General features: G+C 36.4%; 1 protein-coding gene across 1 annotated transcript in view; it reads right to left on the reverse strand.

The window, feature by feature from the left end:
* The window catches only part of MALRD1 (MAM and LDL receptor class A domain containing 1), a 587,465-nt gene that overhangs the window by 416,898 nt on the left and 146,419 nt on the right, over positions 1-24,148 (reverse strand). The window contains exons 17-19 of the mRNA XM_089906459.1: positions 23,991-24,096; positions 23,145-23,512; positions 19,151-19,563 (exon numbers count right to left, since the gene is read on the reverse strand). Of these exons, the coding sequence (XP_089762585.1) occupies positions 19,151-19,563; positions 23,145-23,512; positions 23,991-24,096 (887 nt within the window). The remainder of the gene's footprint in view (positions 1-19,150; positions 19,564-23,144; positions 23,513-23,990; positions 24,097-24,148) is intronic.

A 24,148-nucleotide genomic window follows, 5' to 3' on the forward strand; every position in this document is an offset into this window, starting at 1 on the left:
ATAAACTAAAAATGCCAATTTATTAATGTAAAATAAAAACATAACTAGAAATGTGTCTGAATACCTATGCCAGCTGGTCACCAAATTAAGGTCATCAAATTTAGGTCATCAGGAGAGGAAATCTTGAACAAAATCAAGATCAGAAGCATGTTTGGTGAATAGACAGTAGAGGGAAGGCAGTGTGGAATATTGTGAAGAGACAGTATCAGCAAAGCTAACACAGTCAGTTGTCTATCACATAGAAAGGGAGAGTGTCCTTTGGCAGAATTAAAAACTGATAAAACCTTCACCAGTGAGCAAAGCTTGTGCTAGAAGTGTAAAACATCATAATTTATTATAATTCAGCTATCTTCTATTAACTACATTTAAGTTGGTGTTTTTAAATACAGTTTAAGAGAGAAAATAGGCCTCTTGATGCCATTTAAGAGATAAGCTTGAATGAATAGTCACACTTACAGTACATCTCCAGGTATTTTTAAAATAAATTCAGACATGAAATAACTGTGACACCTAATTTAGATATCATTTAATATTTCCTAAACTTGTCTTACCATCAGAATCACCAAGGGTTTTTATTAAAAATGCAGGTTCTCAGGACTCTCCTCTGGGGCTTCTGATATAGTACATGTAAAGATTGAGAATCTGTATTTTTTTTAAATGCTCCAGGTGGTTCTGATAATTAGGAACATTTGAGAACTACTAGTCTAATCCTAATGTTGTGTTTGAAAGGATAAAGTGGATTCCTAGAGAAATAAAATCTCTCGCTAGATAACTTAGACACTTACACACACGCCTTAGAGATAAAAAGTATTCTACCTAATAACTGAGATAAGACATAGTATATGAATGCCTCTTAAACCAGATTCTGTCTACTCAGCGCTACCAGGAGAATGTCATTACGCACAGATTTGTTTCTCAAAAGGAAAAGTTTGCTGTCTTTTTCCTAAACTCTGGAGAGCTTTAGTTTTATCTTGTAGCCTCCTGTATATCAACTGAAGCCTTGAGAGAAAATTTTCAATTTTGATACGCCCCTCTTTCTACTTCCTAAGAATCTATTCCTCTAGGTGTCTACCATCACCTCTGCTATACCTAAAAATAATACCGCATCTCACAGTGAGCTCTCAGCACTCAGGCTTATGCAGAATATAAGCCTCCTTTAACAGTAATATTTCAATGTTGAAACAAAATTAAAACTAGCACAATATGCAAGCCACTTAGTACAGACTTCATTTAAACCTGCTTCTCATCTCCAGGATTTTAAAAGGTATGCTGGGCAATGCTGCAAGTTCACGGATACAAATCAACAGTTACCCTAATGCAATGAAAATCAGTTGAGATACCATCCTCACTGCCCTGTCCTCACTGTCCTGGTTCAATGGGGCCTCTGCAGGAGGTACAGACAGGCATGCACAGGACAGGGACAGCTGTCCTTGTTCTTAACTCACACCCAAGGACACAACGTTTTCAACAGGTGTTAAAGAGACCAAGACACAAAACCATTAGTCTACATTTTTTCTGGTAGGTAGATGAACTTTGCAATAATTAAGTCTCAAAGTAAATCTAAAATCTAAATATACATATAAAGCAGTTTGCTTTCTGAATTGCACGTTGACATATCTGCTGGTTCTGTAGAAAATGCAAGTAAGCAACGGCCTTTAAAAACAGAAGTCATGAGCCCTGAAGCCCTCCTAATTTTGAATCCCATGGAAACCAAAGTTTCACCTCTCACTAATCTCTTAAAAATTAATTTTACATAAAATTATCTAAGCAAGCAAGGGAAGGTAAGACACCTGAGGAAGCAGTGAATAGAGGAATAAATGTAGTAAGTCATGCGTACAAACGTCATGGTGTGATGTGGTAATACAAAAATAAATATCACCTAACATCTTAAACCTTGGGTTAAAGAGACTATTCTTTAAAAACTAGACAGTTTTGGACAGAGTTTTAGATAAGAGAATGGAAAGTCATACCATACAGATTATTAAAAGTGTTTCCTTTGGCGTAATTTGAGGATAGGACATTCACTTCCATATAATTCATAAGAATCTGAGAGTTAAAAATAAGGTTGCCCTGTCAACCCCTCACTTTCATGCTCTTTTGCGTCTCCTCCATCCTTGTGTGAGTGACCTCTTTTCAGCCTCTTCTATTAAGCCTTTGGAAAACATATATTTTGTTTTCACCTCATCAGAAAACCATTACTTCACATCCAAGCCTTCTGAGTTGGCAGAAGACCATTTGTATTCCAAGCTTGTTTTTAGTATGTACTCCTAAACCTAGATGATTGGGAAGACTTGATACAATTCCCAATATATCTTTCAGTTAATAATCAGTATGATCTGTCTACAGGGTAAGAGAAAAAAGGCCTGAAAGTGTTTTCTAATTATGCAGCCTTTTAAACAAACCTAAACAAATCATAATGCTTGGAAATATTCAAAAGTTATGTTCAAACTGGTAATTGGTAATGTGGCAAAACAAAAACAAAACAAAGAATCATGTCTAAGGATGACATACAATTTCTAAGATCAACAACAACAATAATCCTATTTCTGTTATAATATTGAAAGAATATAATGATCTTGTGGAATCCATACTGGCATATTATAAAGATCAGGGTTCAACAAAGTCATAAAGGTTTTTTTTCTTTAATTGGAAGCTTCATAAAAAAAAAAGTTTGTTTTCTCAATTGGAACACAGCCATACCAATTTTTTTCCTCTCAATTTTTTTTTTAAGTCTCTAAGTTGCCTTTATTCTACCATGACTCTGTTGAGCAGAGCAACCCTATGGCTCATGGTGCCTAAAATATTTACTACCTTGCTCTTGACGAGAAAAGTTTGCAAACCCCTGGTATAGATTAAAACTGTTTTGACTGTCAGAATCAGTAACAATTGAATGGTCCTTTCACAGCCTTTCATTTTTTAAGTAAATAATTTAAAAATATAAAAATATCTTAAATCACTTAATCCTGAATAATTTAGGCTAAACTGTTTTGAACTTGCCTTTTTTCGAAAACTTATTTCCTTTCTATCAAAGTTAAAAAGTTGTGTGTTCAATTTAGATCCAAAACCAGAAAAAAACTGTGTTAGGAATATTTGTAGATGCTCTCAATTTTAAAAGTCTCAGATAAACTTTTGAAATGCAAAATATATTTTATATACTCTACTCTTAGGTATAACCTTGGGTGAACCCTTCTTTTAGGTGAAGCTTACAAAAAGGAAAGGCATAACCGTGATAAGATTTTAAAGTATTTTTGAAAATTATAGCTTAACCTGTAAAGCCAGATTTTCTATATAGTAACCTTCCATTTTATGTGCTTTTGGTGGTTTTAGAGGCAGGAGTCTAGGTTTTGGAGATATAAATAGAATATCAATGTATTTTACCTAATATAAGGTTAAATACTGAAAGGACATATGTTGAGAAGTTAGCTCAGGAAGAAAGAATGAGGGGCAGAGTGAGACATGGAAGGAAGCAAGGCTGCTTATAAGGATGACTTATCAACTTGGCTATCACTGGGATGCAACCTAATGGGCCTTTTGAGGAGCTCTATGGAATAGTCTAAGAACCGTCAATCTGGGAGGAGGGAAGGGCTTCATCCCCTACTGGTCACGGGTGAGCCCCCAGGGCATGAACTTCCCCACACTTCGGGGCTGCACCTGCAGGAATATCCCACCTCTTAAGTGACAGAAGCCTGTGGGTTGTGGGCAGGTCCAGGCAAGTGTTGTCCTATCACACCTGCACCAAGTGGTCCAAGCCCAAGGTGGAAGCCTGCACAGAACTGTTACAGCAGAAGCTAAAATAAAAGGTGGGGCTGAGAGAGTGAGAAGTGGTGCCCAGGTGTCCTTAAGTGGGAACTGGGAAATTTTTTCCTTTGTATTATAAGAGATGCAGATGTGCATCTCTCAAGAATATCTCCATACATTAAGTACTATTTAAGTACAATGATGAGTCACCTAATTCTGCTATCTGCTCTTTGGTTTTCCCACTTTAAACACCCTCCCTGGATGAATCAATCCTCTATTTTCAACCACTACTGATATGTTGATTATCCCAAACCTCCCTTCACTCCATACTTCCCTAAACTTCAGACTGTTTTTCTTTTTTCCCCCAACCACTGGCTGAGCCTTTCTACTTTGACGTCCCTCAAAGTTTTACAATGTCTTTAAACAACTCATCTTTCTCCCTAAAGCTCCCTCTCTTTCACCCTCTGTTCTGTATTTCAACAGATGGCTCTTGCTGCTGTTCCCGCCAGAATCATGAATTACTTCTGATTACTCCCCGTCATTCACACGACACATACAAGCCTCAGTGGCATTACTTTCTAAATATTTCTTGAATCTTTTTCATTCCATCTGTACTAGCTTATATTCCTAGCTTAGGCCCCGGTTGTCTCCTACCTACACTAAACTATATATATATATTTTTTTTTTTTAAATTTTATTATCAGTTTTTTAATGGTAAGCCCTACTTCAAACATCACTAACAGAGGGATGTATCTAGAAGCCATTTAGGATTGTTTCACTTAACTGATTAAAACCTCAGTGGTGCCCATCAGCTCTAGGTCAATGTACTCATTCGTGACCATGACAAATGAGTCATTCCCTGACCTGGCTTCTGTCTACCTTTCTCTGCCTCAAGCTTTATGCACCACGAATTACAGATCAGCATAGCGGTTCTTCACTGCAGCATGCTGCTTCTCGTCTGTGTGTATCTGCATAGGTTCCTGTGACTCCTTACTCCTGACCCCCAGCCCCAACATGGGCCATCGCCTACAGACACTGTAAGACCCAAGTCATACAACACGTTCCTGGATATCACCATACCCGGGTCAGATGTCACTCTTTAAAAAAATCATTTTTATTGTCATTATTTGCTTGAGTTTCTCGCTTTGTCCCCTTTAGAATGTATGCTCCATGAGGACGATGACCATCTACTATTTGTGTCTGTATCGACACCAAGTGGCACAGGGCCTAGGGCAATGGAGGGCCTAATATCAGTGAACAAATGATAAATCAACAGACATGAACGAGCACTTTAAAAAAAAAAAGTTAAATTTTACAGAAGGAGATTATGCTCGAAAGTTCATTCTGCTGTTTATGTTCCATTTCTATCAGGAAATTATTTCATTATTTACTTTCAGTATATAATAAAAAAGAGAGAGAGGAACGAATGGCCATCTCTAAAATATACAATAGTAGAGCTGTTGCTATCAGTAGAATTTGAATTATCTGAAAGTAAAAACATAAACTATGATCTTAAATGCGCTTCAGGGGCTCAAAAATAATTGAAATTCATGGTAGCTTAATAAAAGTTTAGGAAAGCTTTTTTAATATACGATAAAACTAAATTTTAGTTTCTTAAGAAGGATTTTTGTGACTCTCATAACATGCAAGAAGAATTGTAGAGTTCGGTCAATTGTGAAAAAGTGGAATTTATAGAATTTTATAATTAGAAACAACTTATAGATTATTTCATTATTCTGATGAGAAATTAGGTAATTAGAAGATTAAGTAACATCCATAAAGTCACTAGGTCCCTTAATGGAAAATTTCATCTTTAGAATCCAGGTATTTTAATTCCTGGTTTGAGGTTATTTCCATTTAAACACATTGTTTCCCCAGTATTTTTAAAAATTAAAGTTGGGAAATTATATTCATCTTACACGTACAGCAAAATATATCAAACTCAGCATAACAGCATAACTAATATGTATATCTATTAAAAACAAAATGAGAAAATTCCATATAAAAACCATCTTAAAATAATTGAACATAACTAATCAGGTAATCTAACAGGAAAAGCTCTAACAAAGGTATTTTATCCCTGAAAAGGGAACAAATTGAAAAAAATAAGATAAATTCTTTGTAAACATGATGGAATATAAGCTAATTCATTTTAATCCAAAGCTTCAATTTGAAGCAAATTGACTTTCATAACGTTATTCTCATTTTTCGTTACAATCTCGTTTTTCATTACATTAGACTATGCTTCATATTAACTATAATCAATTTTTCATCCTAACACGTGATGAAAATACAAAGGGTCACCATGCTGGAAATAAGTAGGAAGCATATTTGTTTCTAGCTAAATTCTTTTAGTTTCTTGGAGAGCTTTTTTTAATAGAATGGTCTTACTCGAACACAACGATTCTTCTTCATCCCAAGAACTGGGGTCTGTGAGGAAAAATAAGCAGCAGCTTAAAGATGACAAAGTGTTAAAGATAAGGTGCTACTAACTAAAATTGCAGGGGGACAAGCAGACTGCCTGAACCATTTAACTCTATCCTTATAACACTGAAAAAGCGAGAGGGAAGAGAGTGGGAGTCACATATTCATTTATTTGGATATTGACAAGACTGTATTCACCGAAATTCATCTTCATGCTTGCATATGTGCTTTTAATTCTGGCTGATACAGCAAAAATTACAAGAAATCCATCCCTGTTTTTCAGGTAACTATAATCTAAGGGCTAATATTAGACTGATAATTTATATAAAACTTTTATCCACAACAGAATATTTTAGCTACCTGTTGTCTGGATAAACACCCATTTCACTCTGTGCAAAAAGGCACACAATCGTGTCACTTTGCTCTGGTTTGAGTCCAAGAGAACTTTTGCTTTAAAGGCAATTTATGTTAGTATTTAAGAACTTGAACCCTGGAGCCACACTGCAATCTTAAAAACCTGGTTCTACTACTCAATGTCTTCAAATTCCTTTATTTTGACCTCATTTTAGACTTACAGAAAAGATGCAAAAATAACACAAAATGTGTTGCCCTTATGTCCTTCGCCCTACTTCTAATGTTTACATTTTACTGAACAATCCTATTTTCTCCAGGAAAGAATAAAACCCTCCTCTTAGTGTTTTGGGGAGATTATAAAAACACAGCACCTGGCACATAGAATGTTAAGTTAATATTAGCCATGGTTAATTATTTTGTTTTATATCTACATGGGTAAAGCTTTGGTAGAAATGGAGAAGCTCCATGATTTGGCTTTGGGCTTCTGTGACTAATTAGGGTTACGGCCAGAACTCATGGAAATAGGTCTCAGGGCAGATTCCCTTTAAAATAGATATGAGACAGAGATTTGGGTACAGAAATTTTCCTGGGGAACTCACGTGGAACCAACAGCCGGAGGGGAGTCAGGGAGGAAGGACCGAGTGGAGGGAGCAGTTGAGCTGTGATGCAGTCACAAGAGAGGCCTCAGCCAGCCCAACAGGGAGCCCAGGAACTGGGACAGTCCTTCAGAGTTGTCCTACATTGAGGCAAGAGTACTGAGCTTTTAGGCCCGCATTGACCATACTGCAGATACGGGCTGTCTTCAAGGGGAGGCATCCCCTTGGCAAGTCAACTCTCTTGAATGCAATTTCTAGAGAGAGAATCAGCTGAGAGGCATTAGCTGCCCGCAGTCCCAGCAGCTAGGGGAGGAGCGCTGCGGTCCTGAGGGAGATTTGGGTCATGGACAACAGTGTCCGCAACAAACTATTCATGAGAAACTTTGTGTGGACAGAGCTAATTCATGGCCAGTGAATCAAAACTACATCATCTATTCTGTTCAGTGACAGATACTGAAAAGTTAAATTAAAATCTATGTATTAACACTCAAAGTCTGTTTGAACATTTGCCTCTTGCTACATTTTGCTTTTGTTTTCTTTTGTTTAGGAACCTCTAGAGAGCAATCATTATTAATATAACATGGAGGTATACGGAGTTAGGGAAAAAGAGAAGCTAATTCTCTCCCCCTTCCCAGGACTCAGACTGATCAAGATGCTCAGCGTCCTACACCTTGGCAGCATCCACAGATGCCACCACCTTTGGACTGAATATAGGCAGACCTTCTGTCAGTGGGCAGTAGCAGTCCTGGGAGTATGTCAGGAAATTTTGTGAATAGTGACTATAAAGGTTGGATCTGTTACAGAGTATTGCGTAGAGTTCCCTATGCTATACAGTAGGTCCTTATTAGTAATGGCCTATATAGGAAAAGAATTTTTAAAAGAGTGGATATATGTATATGTGTAACAGATTCACATTGCTGTACACCTGAAACTAACACAACACTGTACATCAACTATACTCCAATAAAAATTTTAAAAATAAATAATAACAATGTTTAATAATATAAAGTTAAAATAGTATTAATATTATTAAATATGCATAGTATTATTAATAGTAGATATCAAGCTCAATTTCCTGATCCTAACCTTAATGTAAATGCTTAAACTTTTCTGTACAGTTGTTAACAACTATTTAATGAAAATTAATTAATTTATGCATGAACAATTTTATTCTACAGGACACCATCATCTTGAGAATATCATGCCAATATTTTTTTGAAAATTATCAGAATTATTTACATTTTATCCTTCTTATTTCAGTACTATTTTTACCTTGACTTTCTATCATTATATTACAAGATAAGAGACAGAACAGGTAGTCTGTGCTGGCTACCAGGAGGGGAGAAATGCCTTTATTTATTTAGAAGAATTAGGCACAAAGATAGAGGAAAAGGCTTTTATCTCCTCAACCATTTAGAAAGGAGAAAAAGATCATATAATGTTATTCTAGTTCAGTGACACACTTCAGTTTTTATTTTTAAACTTAATAACTCATATTTATTATTATTACATTAAAGCTGTTGTTATTGCTAACATTTGAGTAATTACCATATGCCTAGCTCTTTTCTAAGTGTCTTATATATGTATATATGAATATATGTAATCTTCAAAAAAACTATACAAGGTAGTACTAGTATTATACCTGATTACAGGTGAAGAAACTGTGGCACAGAGAGGTTACATAGTTTTCCTAAGGCTACACAGCTAATAAATGACAGAGCCAGGATTTGAACTTAAGCAATTTTACTCTAAAGTGCATATTACATCTTCTTCAATAGCCTGAATTCACTTTATAACAGAGTAAAAGTTAAATTTATTGTACCAAAATTACCACTTAAATCTGAGCTACTGAAAACGCAAACTAAAATTAACTCATTTTACACCAAATAGTAGTTCCAAGTCAATGTAAAGTTCTCCAGCACCGCATAAATTGTGGCAGCAGTATAGCACTATAATTTGCAATGTAAGAATAACACTAGGAATTGTAGTTCCAAATGCATAAAGTTGACTTAGATAGAATGACACGTAATACACCTACCTCGATCATTAGCAGTTATCTGAGCAAAGATAATGCCAAGAGTTATAGAGGAAGCTGCCACTGCCTATGAGAGCAGAGAAGCCAAGAAAGTAGCAAAAATAAATCGTAAAATGTAACCAAATCAAAGATCTGAAAGTCAGGGACAATGACATAGGAGGGGCAATAGAGTCCTGGAGGTAAAAACAAGTAGTTACACAACGTAGTTGATAAAGAAAAATACAGCCTTATCCTAAGATAGAGCCTGGGTGCCCCCTAGCTTTTTGGACACTTCCTAGTATATTTTAATTGCTTTTGACTGTGTTATAATTAAGATGAAGTTACAGCCAGGAACACAGTGGGCAAAGGACTGCCCTGTGCTGATTGAAGCAATAAACGGGGCCCTGCAGTTAAAAGGATGATCATAGTTATGATACATACAAATGAAAACCATAGTAATCCTGCTAATAATAGAAAATATATTTATATGCATTTGCCCATATCCATATGTGCACAGAGACACAGAAGTATGCAAATAGCCTATACCTGATAAGGATGTATTTATATACAAGGACACATGTTCCAGATTTTCCAGAATAGTCCTCATTTCAAATATCATAGTCTCTACAAACCTCTCAAATGTCCCGAAAATTTCAAAGTTTCCAAATGCAAATAAAATTTCCATAGACAGCAACTCACAGAGAAACTGGGAAGAAAAAAGTCCTTTGTCAGATATTCAGCGTAAAGGCTTTAGGAACTTCACAGAATTCCCCAATAGATCGTAAGTTTGGGATTATGGGGACTGACTTCTATTTTTCACCATTTTTACAATTTTTCTCCATCTTCGTTCTCCACCCTTAATCCTCCTGGAGACTGGTTCAGGGATCAGTAAACATCTTTAACCTTAAATGTTTTTAAGAATTACATTTATTCATGTTTTTTTTTTCCTCCCCTTGGCAGAAGGCTTTATATCATAAAATGTAAAGAAGACCTTCTGCACAAGTGCAAAATGGGCCTAATCATTATTAAGTTCAATAAAAAGTTCAAGATGGTAACAATGAAATATTGTGTTTCCAACACAAATAATGACATGACAAAGCAAACCAGAATGGGTGTTTGGGTAAAAAAAAAAAAAAAAAAAAGTTACTTGGAAGATGATTTCTTGAATTCTATTTCAAGAAATTAGCTTTCAAAAGTTTACAATCAGGGCTTCCCTGGTGGCGCAGTGGTTGGGAGTCCGCCTGCCGATGCAGAGGACGCGGGTTCATACCCCGGTCCTGGAGGATCCTACATGCCGCGGAGCGGCTGGGCCCGTGAGCCATGGCCACTGGGCCTGCGCGTCCGGAGCCTGTGCTCCGCAGCGGGAGAGGCCGCAGCAGTGAGAGGCCCGCGTAACGCAAAAAAAAAAAAAAAAAAAAAGAAAAAAAGAAAGTTTACAATCAGATTTCAGTTTGGCCATAGCTGACAATGCTGCTTTGAAAATAATTTCCGTACACGTCCTAGAGCAGTTCGAAACGGCAGGCCTGATAAAAGAGGGGGTAATTTTGCGAAGACCAAGAATACTGAGTTTCTTTTCAGACACCGAAATTCTGGGCAGCACTAGAATAAAGGAACACTTTACTAAAAATTTTAATATAAAAATTTGGATTGAACCAAAATCATCAATCTGACATGTTTAAGAAGGAAGAAGGCATTGCGTCCCTAATCTGTTGTGAGCTGATACATTCTATAAACAATTCTGGAAGGAGGCTGCACTTAGAGCATAAATTGGTATATATCGCTTTGCTCTCACAGATACCGACACGATATTTTCTGCTGAATGCGAAAAAGTTTAAAGGCATAAATCAAGGTAAAGCAATCACCTGACAAAGAACTACAAAGAGGTCCCATACCTTTTTCTTGGCCAGCGCTGACACATTGATTTTTTACTGAAGATAAAAGCCAAAATCATGCGTCATTAATATAAGTAAGCAAAACTATTTGGTTCAATATGTTATACTGTTAAAAAAAAATCAAAAAAAGAAACAGTTGCAAAGAAAAGGCAATTTTGAAATGTTACACATGATTAAAATAAGTTTGTATCAGCAGAGAAAAGCACGTTTGAAAGACATTTCATAGAGTTTATTCCTAGAGGGTGAACGACACATCAGAGGGGAATAAACTATTGCTTTTGTTTATCCAGATTAATACACAGACACTGTCTGAAGAAGAAGACACATATCCAGTATGCTACCTAGAGAATAGTTTTTAGCAAAATAATTCTGCCCTGATAATCGAATGCACTTTTCCTCATATTGCAGCTTCACACAAGTGTAGTCTAAAACTTTCTCGAAAAGAGACCAGCATGGCAGCTGTTAGCATAGCCAGCACTTTTGCGCAAATTCCAAAATGGCAAATAAACCTCACAACTGAGATTTCAACCCCATTCAGAGCCCCTCATCCGTACAGCCTCGCTATGGCAGGATTTGGAATTGGAAGTGTGCATGAGTAGAAAGGACCCAAATGGATCATAATATGCAACACCAGGGACAAAAAGAAACCAAACCAGAGACAAAAACAAACCAAAGCATAGTTACACGAAGTTTCAAATGGGCCAAAGACTGAAAAGGGATAAGACACACTGGAATTAAAACATTCATAATTACTATTTTTCTAACTCTTTTTTTTTTTCTTTTACCAACCGATCAGCAATTTTAAAAAGTTAAACCCAACAACCCAAGTCTGTCTTTCTCTTTCTCTGTTTCTTTTCAGCATGGATTATATAAATATTTTGGATACTACTATAGCATGTATTAATTTCTATCACTTTCTAAATGACCCATAATATATATTAATAATATATATAAAGTATATTTCCAATGTTTAATGACCCATATTAATATTCTACTGTAATTTTGGAGGGTCAAAAATATTAGATGCCATTTAGTATTACGTAAGTCATAATGAGTAGGATTTAAATAATGGATTTATTAAGAAATCAGACTTGCTTTCTGAACCTTGCATTCTTGTAATACTCCTTACCTAAACTTTTCTTCCCTTCTCTACTCACACATTCTTCACACCAGAAACCAAGCTCATCACTTTGGATCAGGATGTGCTGAAGAGCTGACACACAAAGCTATGGTTATGTTTGCATTCAGTGGAAGAACATAGCCCATGAGAAACTTAAGATTGTAAAATAAGATTTAGTATGCTGTTCAGTAAGCAACAGATCTATGAGTGTTGCTTCCACAGGCTTCAAGCCAGCAGATTCTATTCAAAACCTTTCAATGCAAATTCTAGCAAACTCTACACACTTGGAAGAAAAATGTTCCATGAGGCTGCATAAATAATTTATACTTTTAGCATTTCTGTATATAATTTCCCAAAAAGTGGGATCAACTTAACATTATTAAATATGGTCCTATTTTATTTGCAACATAACTTATGAAACATTTTCCCTAGAAGTACTGAAAAATGATGCATCACCTAGGATTTAAAGGTATATCCCACATATGAAAAAGTAAATTATGATTATGAATAAGATTTCTAAAATCTTTTCACAAAATCCATCAGGGAAAAATCTCTTTATTACTGAAAGATGTTATCAGAACACTACACTATTCTTTCAGATTTAGTCAGAAAGTTCTGTGACATTAAGAGGTCTGGCCAAAGAATATTTTCTTTGAAAGCCCATGTCCTCTCCTCCTGAGGGCCTACCTCATACACAAAGATATACTTCAGAAAACAAGGTCATGTCAGGAAAAAGTAAGCAGAAGCTTGTAAATACTGGTTCCTGTGGTGCCAAAGAATTAATAAGTTGCATTAAACAAGGTTTTTTGCAATACTTATCAGTGACCGCTGCTGACATTGAATCCATGCCAAGAAACTCAATCCTCCAAGAGGAAAGCAAAAGGGAGACAGATTTCAATTCTGAATAAGAAAATATTTTCTGTCAGTGTGTCCAAAGATAGGATGGAAAAACCCCGTGAAGTAATAAATTCTTAATACTGGAGGTTCAAGAGTACAACTCGGTCAAATACTCATTGAGAAAGTGCTTGAGCTGATTTTATTGTTAAATAATTCAAAATGGAGTATTTTATGATTCTGATATGGTGCACCACCAATAAAGGCTGCTGAAAACATCAGATAATAGGTATTTGTGTGAAACAGTTACTTCTCATTATGTACCTAGACCCTCATTTAAATGTAAGTAAAATGTGATGTGTAGGTGAGAGCAGAAATGATGAAGAATCTCATTGTGTTCCCTTTGTTAGAAATTGTCCTTTCAGCAGGGCAGGAGTATGATCAGTATTATAAGAGTTGAAACCTCTTTAGAAGCTATCATTTGAGTTTTCTTCAAAATAGTTGTAATAAAGTGTCCCTTCTTTCTCAGTTTCATTCAGCAACCTCTACAACTGAGCATGGCTCAAATATTTTTCCTTGCTGACATGCGAATATGACCCTGCATATAGGGTGCTCTATTAACAAGTTCTGATGTATTGATTTTTCATGGAAATTTCCTGATGATGGTATAAACTCAGAAAAAAGAGAGATGTCTCCTATCCAAAATGCATGCTGGGGAAATGAATTAGCAGGGAGTTCTAAGAAATTCTAAATAATGTTTTAAAAAACTGAAGGAAGTCTTTTTTTTTTAATTGAAGTATAGCTGATTTGCAATGTTGTGTTAGTTTCAGGTGTACAGCAAAGTAATTCAGTTATACATATAAATATGTATATATATATATTCTTTTCTAGATTCTTTTCCCTGATAGGTTATTATAAAATATTGGGTATAGTTTCCTGTGCTATACAGTAGGTCCTTGTTAGTTATCTATTTATATATATAGTAGCGTGCATATGTTAATCCCAATTCCTAATTTACCCCCCCTTTCCCCTTTGGTAATGGTAAGTTTGTTTTCTATGTCTGTGGGTCTATTTCTGTTTTGTATATAAGTTCATTTGTATCTTCTTTTTTTAGATACCACATATAAGCAGTATCATATATTTGTCTCCCTCTGGCTTACTTCACTTAGTATGATAACTTCTAGGTCCATCCATGTTGCTGCAAATAGCATTATTTCATTCTTTTTTATGGCTAATATTCCATTATATTTATATATATATATATATATATATATATATATATATATATATATCCCATCTTCTTTATTCATTCATCTGTCGATGGACATTTAGGTAGCTTCCATGCCATTATTCTCCTACATAAGGCTATTACAGCATAATTTTTTTTTCTGTGTTATGAAAATCTGGAAGTGTGCTCTAAAATATATTTAGGAAACACGTAGGGAAAATAGGTACAATTTCACAACATTCATATATTTTGAAAATTAGCCTTTTGGAATCAATCTATCATTCTCCATGCATGGCACATAAACACATTTTTCAGACCACCAGGGTAGCATTCGGAGAGTCAAAATTATTAGTTTACTAAATTGTGATCTTATTGGAAAAACAGTTTACTCAAGGAATCACTGGAATTATTAATCTTTGAGTTGTTACATATTGAATTTGAAAATCAAAACATTCAAGATAATATATTTTTCAGGTTTCCCAGTACCATTTACTAAAGAGAGACTATCCTTTCCCCATGTATTCTTGGAACCCTTAAAAAAGATTAGTTGACTCTATGTTTGGGTCCACTTCTAGGTTCTCTATTCTGGGTTCTCTATGTGTATGTTTTTATACCAGAAACAAAATGTTTTGAATATAAGTGCTGTGTACTACAGTTTCAAATCAGGAACAGTGATGACTCCAGCTTTGTTCCTCTTTCTGAAGATTGCTTTGACTATTCAGGGTCTTTTGGGATTCTGTACAAATTTTAGGATTGTTTTCCTAATTCCATAAAAAATGAATGTCAAGAGAGATTGCACTGAATCTATAGATCCCTTTGGGTAGTATGAATACTTTAACAATATTAATGCTTCCAAATCATGAAAATAGGACATCTATCAACTAGTCTTACAAATTCTTTCAATAATGTCTTATAGTTCTCAGTGTACAGATCTTTCACCTCTTTGGTTAAATTTATTCCTAAATATTTTATTCTTTTTGGTGATATTGTAAATGGGATTGTTTTCTTAATTTTGTTTTCAGATCATTCACTGTTTGCATAGAAATGAAACTAATTTTTGTATGTTGATTTACTATCATACAACTATATTAAATTCATTGATTAGTTCTAAAAGTTCTTTGGTGGAATGTTTAGAGGTTTCTATATAAAAGATCATGTCATCTGCAAACACAGACAGGTTTACTACTTCCTTCCTGATTTGGATGCATTCTATTTATTTTTATTGCCTAATTGCTCTGGCTAGGACTTCCAGTACTACCTTGGATAGAAATGGTGAGAGTGAGCCTCTCATTGTCTTGTTTCTGATTTTAGAAGAAAAGCTTTCAGCTTTTCATGACTGAGTTAATGTTATCTGTGGACCTACCATATTTATTATGTTGAAGTATATTCCTTCTGTACCTAATTTGTTGAGATATTTTTAATAAGAAAAAAATTGCTGAATTTTGTCAAATGCTCTACCTGCAAGTATTGAGATGACTGTATAACTTTTAGTCTTCATTTTGTTAATGTGAGACAACTTTGAGCAGCTTAATTTATGTGTAATTGATGTTTCTAAAGGAGAGGAGAGAGAGCAGGAGAAAGTTCTGGGGACTCTGAGTTAGTTAAAGCTTTCTTAGATACAACCCAAAAGCTTGATACATAGGATAACATATTGGTAAGTTGGACTTCACCAAAATTCAAAAGAATATGCTCTTCAAAAAAATCTCTTAAAAGAATGAAAGGACAAGCTACAAACTAGGAGGAAATACTTGTAATTCATATGTAACTGAAAAAGGTTTGCATCCTGAAAATATTTTAAAAGCTCACAAGTCAATAATAAGAAAACAAAAAAACCCAATTTAAAAAGAGGGCAAAAGATTTGAACAGACAATTGAAACTAGACATTCGCTTGGCAAATAAGCACATAAAAATACGTTCAACATAATTAATGCTTAGGTCAATGCAATCAATACCCCAATGAGATAATCACTGTACACTTGGAATGGTTAAAATTAAGAAGACTGATAATAACAAGTATTAACTAGGATGTGGAGGAACTGGAACTCTCATATTTTGCTGGGAATCAAAAATGGTATACTTTGTTGTGACCACCTAGAGGGGTGGGATAGGAAGGGTGGGAGGGAGGGAGACGCAAGAGGGAAGAGTTATGGAGACATATGTATATGTATAACTGATTCACTTCATTATAAAGCAGAAACTAACACACCATTGTAAAGCAATTATACTCTAATAAAAATGTTTAAAAAAATGGTATACTTTGAAAAACAGAGGAAGTTTCTTAAAAAGTTAAACATACTCCTTCTATATGATCCAGCCATTCCACTCCTGGGTATTTACCCAAGAGAAATGAAAGCAGATGTTCATATAAATACTTACACACAAATATTCACAGCAGATTTATTTATAATAGCCCAGACTACAAGCAACCCATATTCTGATCAATAGGTAAATGGAGAAGCTGTGCTGTATCCATATAATGGAATAATATTCAGCAATAGAAAATGAGGTATTGATATATTCTGTAATAAGAATGAATCTCAGAATAATTACACTGAATGAAATACATCAGAAAAAAAGTACATACTGTACTACTTCACTTATAATATAAAAGTTTGGGGAGTGTACGTTGATGTATACTGAGAGGAAGTTCAGTGGTTATCAGGGATGGAAGTGAGGGCCAGAAGGAGGTATTACGAAGGGATATCAGGAAAGTTTTAGAAATGCAGTCCATTTATGTTTGAATTATCTTGATTGTGGTGATGGTTTCAAAACTTTCAATATGTATAGTTTATAACATATCAATTATATCTCAATAAAGCTCATAATAAAAATTAGAAGTTTGACCTGAAGTTTTATATGCAATGACTTGCTGGCCATGCCACACATAAAAGCAGTGGCTGTTATTTCCATTGACAATAATAAGCCAAATAGTTCCTATACCTGCATGTACAATCTGGTCCTATCCTATGTATTTCGTTTTAAATGAATGATCCTGGAAATTCTTTGAATTTTTCTTTTAAACAAATATTTAATGAGTACCTGTTATCTGCTGGGCATGATACCAGGTAATTTCACCTGCAGTATCACAGTTAATGAAAATGCTGGTTGTTGCTGCCCTTGCTCACTGGAACAGAAGCTATGTATATCCATTAACCAATGAACAAACACATCCTGTTGCTTAAATTGGACCCAGTCCTTAACTATCTTAAACAAATCATCTATACAGCATGCAGAATCTCTGATTTCATCTTTTCATACCTAACATTAAAAAAAAAAAAGAACCCCTGGGGGCTTCCCCGGTGGCGCAGTGGTTGAGAGTCCGCCTGCCGACGCAGGGGCCGCGGGTCCGTGCCCCGGTCCGGAAAGATCCCACATGCCACGGAGCGGCTGTGCCCGTGAACCATGGCCGCTGAGCCTGTGCTCCGCAACGGGAGAGGCCACAACAGTGAGAGGCCCGCGTACCGTTTTAAAAAAAAAAAAAAAGAACCCTTGGATAAAATCAAATAGAGCATTCTGTGTAAGCCAGGATGGGTTTCAAACCACAATATTTATGTTTTAGATTCACAACCAAAGGATTCCTTGGTTAGTTCCATGGTCAACTGACTCTGAAGCTGTTCCCGTGTCAAGCTGATTTTCTTCTGGAAACCAATGCTTGACTAAATCTCATAAGTAGAGTTTATCCATTAAATACTAGTTAAGCCCAAATTACAATTGACCTGATTAGACTAAGAATTAATTTGAAGTGGATAAGCCATTATTAAATAAAAGTCAAAGATCCCTCTTCCGTTTCATTTCACACGATTACATGCATCTTACCATTGTGGCTGAACTGCAAGATATCACTCTGCACATGGCAGATTAGTTCTCATGATTTCCGCTTATGTCTATCTGGACAAATCACCAATCCCAATGTGTTCTCTACTGAGCACGTACAATGTACATCTATGATGGCACTGATGTACCAGCTGGCCTGGAGCTAAGTTCTTGGCTACAAAACTGTTAACTCGAGACATTCAGATAAAGACAGTGCTTTCAATTAGGGTAATACAAAAAAAAAAAGTTTAGCCAGTAAAAGTAAGAAGTTTCTTCCAGTATATCATATGTAGATCTATTTGGCCAAAAGGAGAAAACAATATTCAACGCTCCTACATGTTACAGGCTGTATGATATATTGGAAGCAGAAAGAACATGAATTAACTAGACACTTGTGGGTTCTCGTCCAAGTCCTTGTTTTCCTGCTTACCACGTATTTGGCCAGGGATAAACAACAGCCTGAGTTTTTTCCTTTATATCTATAAAATTGGCAAAAAGGATCTCTGACTTACCCACTTCAAGGAATTGCTGAATCAAATAGATAATATATGCAAAAGTCCTTCACAAAACTGTAAAAGCCACACAAGCATTTGAACTTTCTATTGCAAGTCTGACTTTCAGGAGAAGGTAGGTAAGATTTAGAGTAAAGAATATTCCACCAGGAGTACGAAACCTAGATTCAGACTCTGGTTCTGCCCCAGAATAGCTTTTCCAACAAAGCCTGCACTCTTCCTGGATGTTTTTTGCTTACCTACGAAAATGTGAAAAAGTCAAATGATAGATTCAAAATAACAAATTTGAGAGTCTGAACTTTTTGCAGAAGACAAAAGATTGTGTGAAACTCTTCTCCTCCATGTTTTTCATTTCAGCACAACAATTACTTAAAACTGGAGGAACCTGCAGCTGTGTCCAATGCCACGTGTCCAGCTTTAGAGACTTTAATCACACATTATTGTGGGTAGTCAAGGAGGAAAGCAACCTAACGAGCTTTGGTACACTCTTAATTACATGACGAATGTGTGTCAAAGTAACTGATCAAATTTCACTTACTTTTAACTCAAGAATATAGTGATCTTTCATATTCCTTAGACATCCTGACTCATTTCCAATATAGCTTGTGAAGCCCATTATGCATACCTGAAAAGGTCTCCTGCTGAAAATGTTGAGGCGTTTCCTTATCCAAACGTTGCCTTGATTCCCAAATAGCTGCCACAGCAGCTGTCCCCTTGTGTTGTTCCAGATTCGCTGGTAGATGGCCAGCTTGTAAATGTGCTTTCCAAACATGTGGTAATAAAAGCGGAAGGTGCAGCCCACTACATCAGTGGCATTAATGATCGGGCTGAGTAAAGCAGCTCGGTGTTGGAAAACCTGTGGTTCAGAAGATTCTATGTAGAGATAGTGTCCTTTAGCTGTGCCCAAAGTATTATCCTTCATCGGCCCTGTATTAAGTGTTGACGTTGGACCCTGGTTCCAGGTCCAATCAAAATCATCTTCTGTATCTTGTTCCCAGTTACAAATTCCATTTTCAAAGTCACATTGAAGTTCAGGTACTGAAATTGGCATGAAATAAAATCAAAAGATAATCAAGGACAAAAATAACTATGAATGGGTATAGTTGATACTTTGCTCCTGCCAAGGTAAACCACTTTAATTTTTTTAATGCAACATTAAAGCAAAATGTTTAAAAGAGTAACTAAATCCTAGATAATACATCAAATAATAATATTTTATAGCCAGAAGGTGGAATTACTTTGGTCATTATTTCCCAAATGCCTTTTCTACCCATCCCTTGCCCACTGTTATTACCATAACTCTATGCAAATGATCACTACCCCATGGCTGGCTTGCGGCAACAAACTTCTGGCTCAGTGGATTTCAACTTTAGTTGAATGTTCCAATCACCAGTGAACATTAAAAAAAAAAAAAAATTGAAGCTCAGAATTCACCTCCAGACATGGTGATTTAATTAGTTCAAACGGTGTAGCCAAACATCAGGATACTTTACTAGCTCACTTGGTGATTCTAACACGCAGGGCTAACAAGAGTCATAACTTAACAGATCTCTATCTTTCAGCATCCCCTGGGGTGCATGGTAAAATTGCTTACTCCATGGTAAACTCCTGCACAAATACTACTATGTTAGGTATGGAGTGAAGCCCAAGAATCCATATTTTTAACAAGCGCCCAAGATGATTCTGATGCAGGTATTTTCCAGACCTCACTTTGAAATCAAATTCTTCTCTCTGGTTCCATCCTGCCCCAGTTTCAAGCATCCCTCCACACTTGTAAAAGAATGACCATCTTTAAATGGTAGTTTATCATTTTTTTCTCTATTGAGAATCCTTTAATATTGACTCATTTAATCTCAGCTTAAATCTAAACTTCTCTATCTTTCAAGCTTCACTCTTCCCAGATTAAAATAACTTCCTGTTTGTCCCCAACTGCCTTTCCCCTTGGCGTTCACCAATTTACCATCGTGCCCTAAACCTCTCACCCCTGTGTCTCTATTTATGCTTATTATTATGCCTATTTTGCCAGTTCTTAGCTGTGTCTCCTCAGTGGTAATCTTTTCTTCTCACTGGATTGTGGCTCCTTTGAGCTGGTGCTTTTAAACTTCTAACTCCCTTCGGTCAGTAGAAGAATTCAAAGCACTTTTAAAGAATTGACCAGTCCCTTATCAACTGAATACTCTACCTACATTTGTAGGATATAGGAATGTATGCATTTTTCAAGATGTGATGATTTTGTCGACACCAAGTACTTGTTTAGAATAAATGGGATAGAATATACAAATACTGTATTTGTATACAAATGTATACAAATACATTTGACAGTATTTGGGCAGAAGGGACAGGATTTAAAATTAAGGAGGAGTTCCACATTTTAGCTTCATTTACATAAGTTAATATTTTTGAAAGACAAACGTCAGCTGGCCTTTAACCATTCATCTTATAACGGCACTTGGCGCCAAAGTGAACAAATATTCTGAAACAATAAATAAAAGAATATGTGAATAAATGCAGCCAGGCAAGAACAAATCATCTGTCTCTGAAAACCACAGAACAGGAGCTTAGACCTAATGAGGGGAATCAAGTGAGTAAATGGCAAATGGGAGATGAGCTTTCTTTTGATGTTTCCTCACTTGTGACTAATCAACGCAGCTGGGACGTGAACTGGACCCCCCCCACAGGTCCCCTGCAGGTGTCAGTCTTGGGTTGTGCAGACGAAGGGGGATGTCAAGCTACTGAGGTTTTTGACATAAAATTGGCACTAAAGCCAACTTCTTCATACTGACTGCATGCTCAATCTTTATTTCAAAAGGGAAGGCACGTGGCTCCACCCTTAAATGAAAGACCACGTTCTAAACATACTTTAGAAAATAGAGCATCAATTTCTGGATGTCTAACGCATTCTGTTAATAAATTACCAGGTCTGGGGACTTCCCTGGCTGTCCAGTGGTTAAGACTACGCACTTCCACTGCAGGGGGTGTGGTTTGATCCCTGCTCGGGTAACTGAGATTTTGCATGCCGCGTGGCGCAGCCAACAAAAAAGAAAAAGGAAGTCTCCATTTAAAACAATTTACTATGTCTAGATGGAAGGCTGAGAGAGAAACTGACAGTCACTACTACTTCCTTTCATTGGTACTTAGTCACAAGAAGTATTTTGATAATCCCATTCTACTCAGTTAATGCTGAGAAGTTTGAAGGATAATTTGCTTATTTTCAGTAACAGATCAAAGTTTTTTAAGAAGTGGGATTTGAAGTACATGAAAAAGATGAAAAGGCTTTCTAAATTTGCAAAAAATAAATTACCTTTAGGACAAGCAACACTTCTTATAACAGCCATTGTCGAAATCATCGATTTTATTTATATGCACTAAAGGTATCAGCTGTGTAACGAGCTGCATGGTAATTCTGACTTTAATGTGCCTGACTGTATTAAACACCACATATGAGCAAAACTCTCTACAATGATTTATATGGAAATTTCTCAATGTAATGTTTCCTATGATGTACCAAGCATTTGATGGCTTTACTTTGGTTTATGGTAAGCCTCCCAATTTAATAGGCACATAACTTGAATTTAAAGAATTGTTGCTATTTCTGGGTAACGAAAGATGCAAACTTTCTCTGACTGATGTTGGTAATTAAAAAAGAAAAACGTCTCTTAGCCTCTGACTCATTTTCAGGACCAAATGCACTAGGCACTACCGGGAACCAGGTTTATTAAATTGCAAGATATACATAAGCATCAGGTATAATAAACTTTTTGGTAATTTAAACCGGAAGCTCGGGGCTTGTCTTCGACACCTCACTCTCCACTCCCTATAGCCAGAAGATTTTTAAACGTCCCCCCTAAATATCCCTCCCCCAACTTTAGTCCATCCATCTCCACCACTTGTCACTGTGATAGAGGCTGCCAACCCCTCTCAGGGGAACTACTGCCAACGGCCTCCTAGTAAATCTCCTGAGTCTACTGTCCTCTAATCCATTCATTACATTGTATCCACAATGACATTTTTAAATCTGCCAATGTTTTTATATTACCTTCCTTCTTAAAAACCTTCAGATGAGGGAAAACCTCCCTAAGGCGGTCCACAAAGATCTGCTAATCTGGCCTCCATCTCCATCCTTATGTTGCATCCTGTTTCCCCTTATTGCCTTACTCCAGCCATACTGGGTATCTTGCAGCTGCCATGCAGTCATCTATCAGGGCTTTGCATACATGTATTTACTTATTATTTTTCCGATCTCAGCTAAGTCACCACCTCTAGAAAGTCCAATGCCATAATTATAGAAGGCCATAGCACCCCCCATTTGAAACTCCTGTCAAAACTGTCATTTTACATTTATTTTTTAAATATGTGAATATCTATCTCCTCAATTAGACTGTAAGCTCCCTGAGGTCAGGGGCTCTGTATAACTGTGCCCATCACTATATCTCCGGTATCCAATTCATAAACATACATAATAAACACTGATGGCTTGACTAACTAATTAATCACACATAACAGTCATTGACTTTGGAACAATGCTTAGGGCCTTTGTGTTGACTGACTAGAAAACAGTGAACCAATCAAGATCACCAGCATCAAAATGAGTAAGAGGGACCAGGAAGAAAAGCACTTACCACAGTTGACCTCATCAGTATTATCACCACAATCATCCACCAGATCACATAACTGAAGCTTTTTTATGCAAGCCTTAGTGTGTAGACACCAGAAATGATCTGGCCCTCTGCAGCTCTTCGAAGGGGGTGGAAGAATACAATTTTCAAATCTGACATCATCAACAGCCGAGACCCCATCATAAACACCAAGGCTGACTTTATGTAGGGACAAATAGAAGGGCTGAGTAAGGCGTCCAAGCTGAACAGTTGCCTGTGCCCACTGGTTGCCCTGGTTATATAATACTCTCCAGAGTACTGTGGAGTCACTGGAATTTTCCACGTGTAGCTGTAACTCAGCTGCTCCCACTGATAGGCCATAGTTATAAAACCTGAAAGAGAACAAACAAAAGAAATGGAAATGATTTATGCAATAGACTAAATATTTGACTTTTAGACTCTTCCACTCAGTTAACAGTCAATTAAAAATGAGTTGTAATAACAGATGCCTTTAGCTATTATTGCAGTAATTGTGGCCACCTGTTTGCAAGAGCGTATCTGCCGAGGTGCATATTCTGGCTCTCAGGACCCCATGAACCTTTCTCAAGGAGTTGAGTCCAGAACACAGGAAGCAGTGTTAACTAAATTATAATCCATTGTTGGAGGGAGAGTCCCTTTCATCTTGAGTAAGAACATAACAAACACTGATAATGTGCTCCTAAGTAAAACGCTAATTGTGTGGATCTAATGCAATAGCTATTTTTAAAGCAAAGCCAGATTACAGGACAAATTACAATATCTAGTAAATGCAGGAGTATGCCTGGAACCGCCGGGCTGCTAGAGTAGTTGACCATTGTTTTTACTATTTACCAGAAGGAAAGTGTGCATCCAGGTCCTGTCTGGCCGAAAGTTGGGCTCTGGAGTTTAGCAATTTGTGATAAGCTGTTGCTTTTCTTCAGAATGAACATAAAGTGCCCTATTGGGATACAAAAAGAAACCATTAGTTTAACCTACTAAATTCTAAAATG

This window comes from Delphinapterus leucas, chromosome 2 (assembly GCF_059928025.1).
Source record: "Delphinapterus leucas isolate spDelLeu-1000000601 "Yukka" chromosome 2, BTC_Dleu_Yukka2, whole genome shotgun sequence".
Classification (NCBI taxonomy): domain Eukaryota; kingdom Metazoa; phylum Chordata; class Mammalia; order Artiodactyla; family Monodontidae; genus Delphinapterus; species Delphinapterus leucas.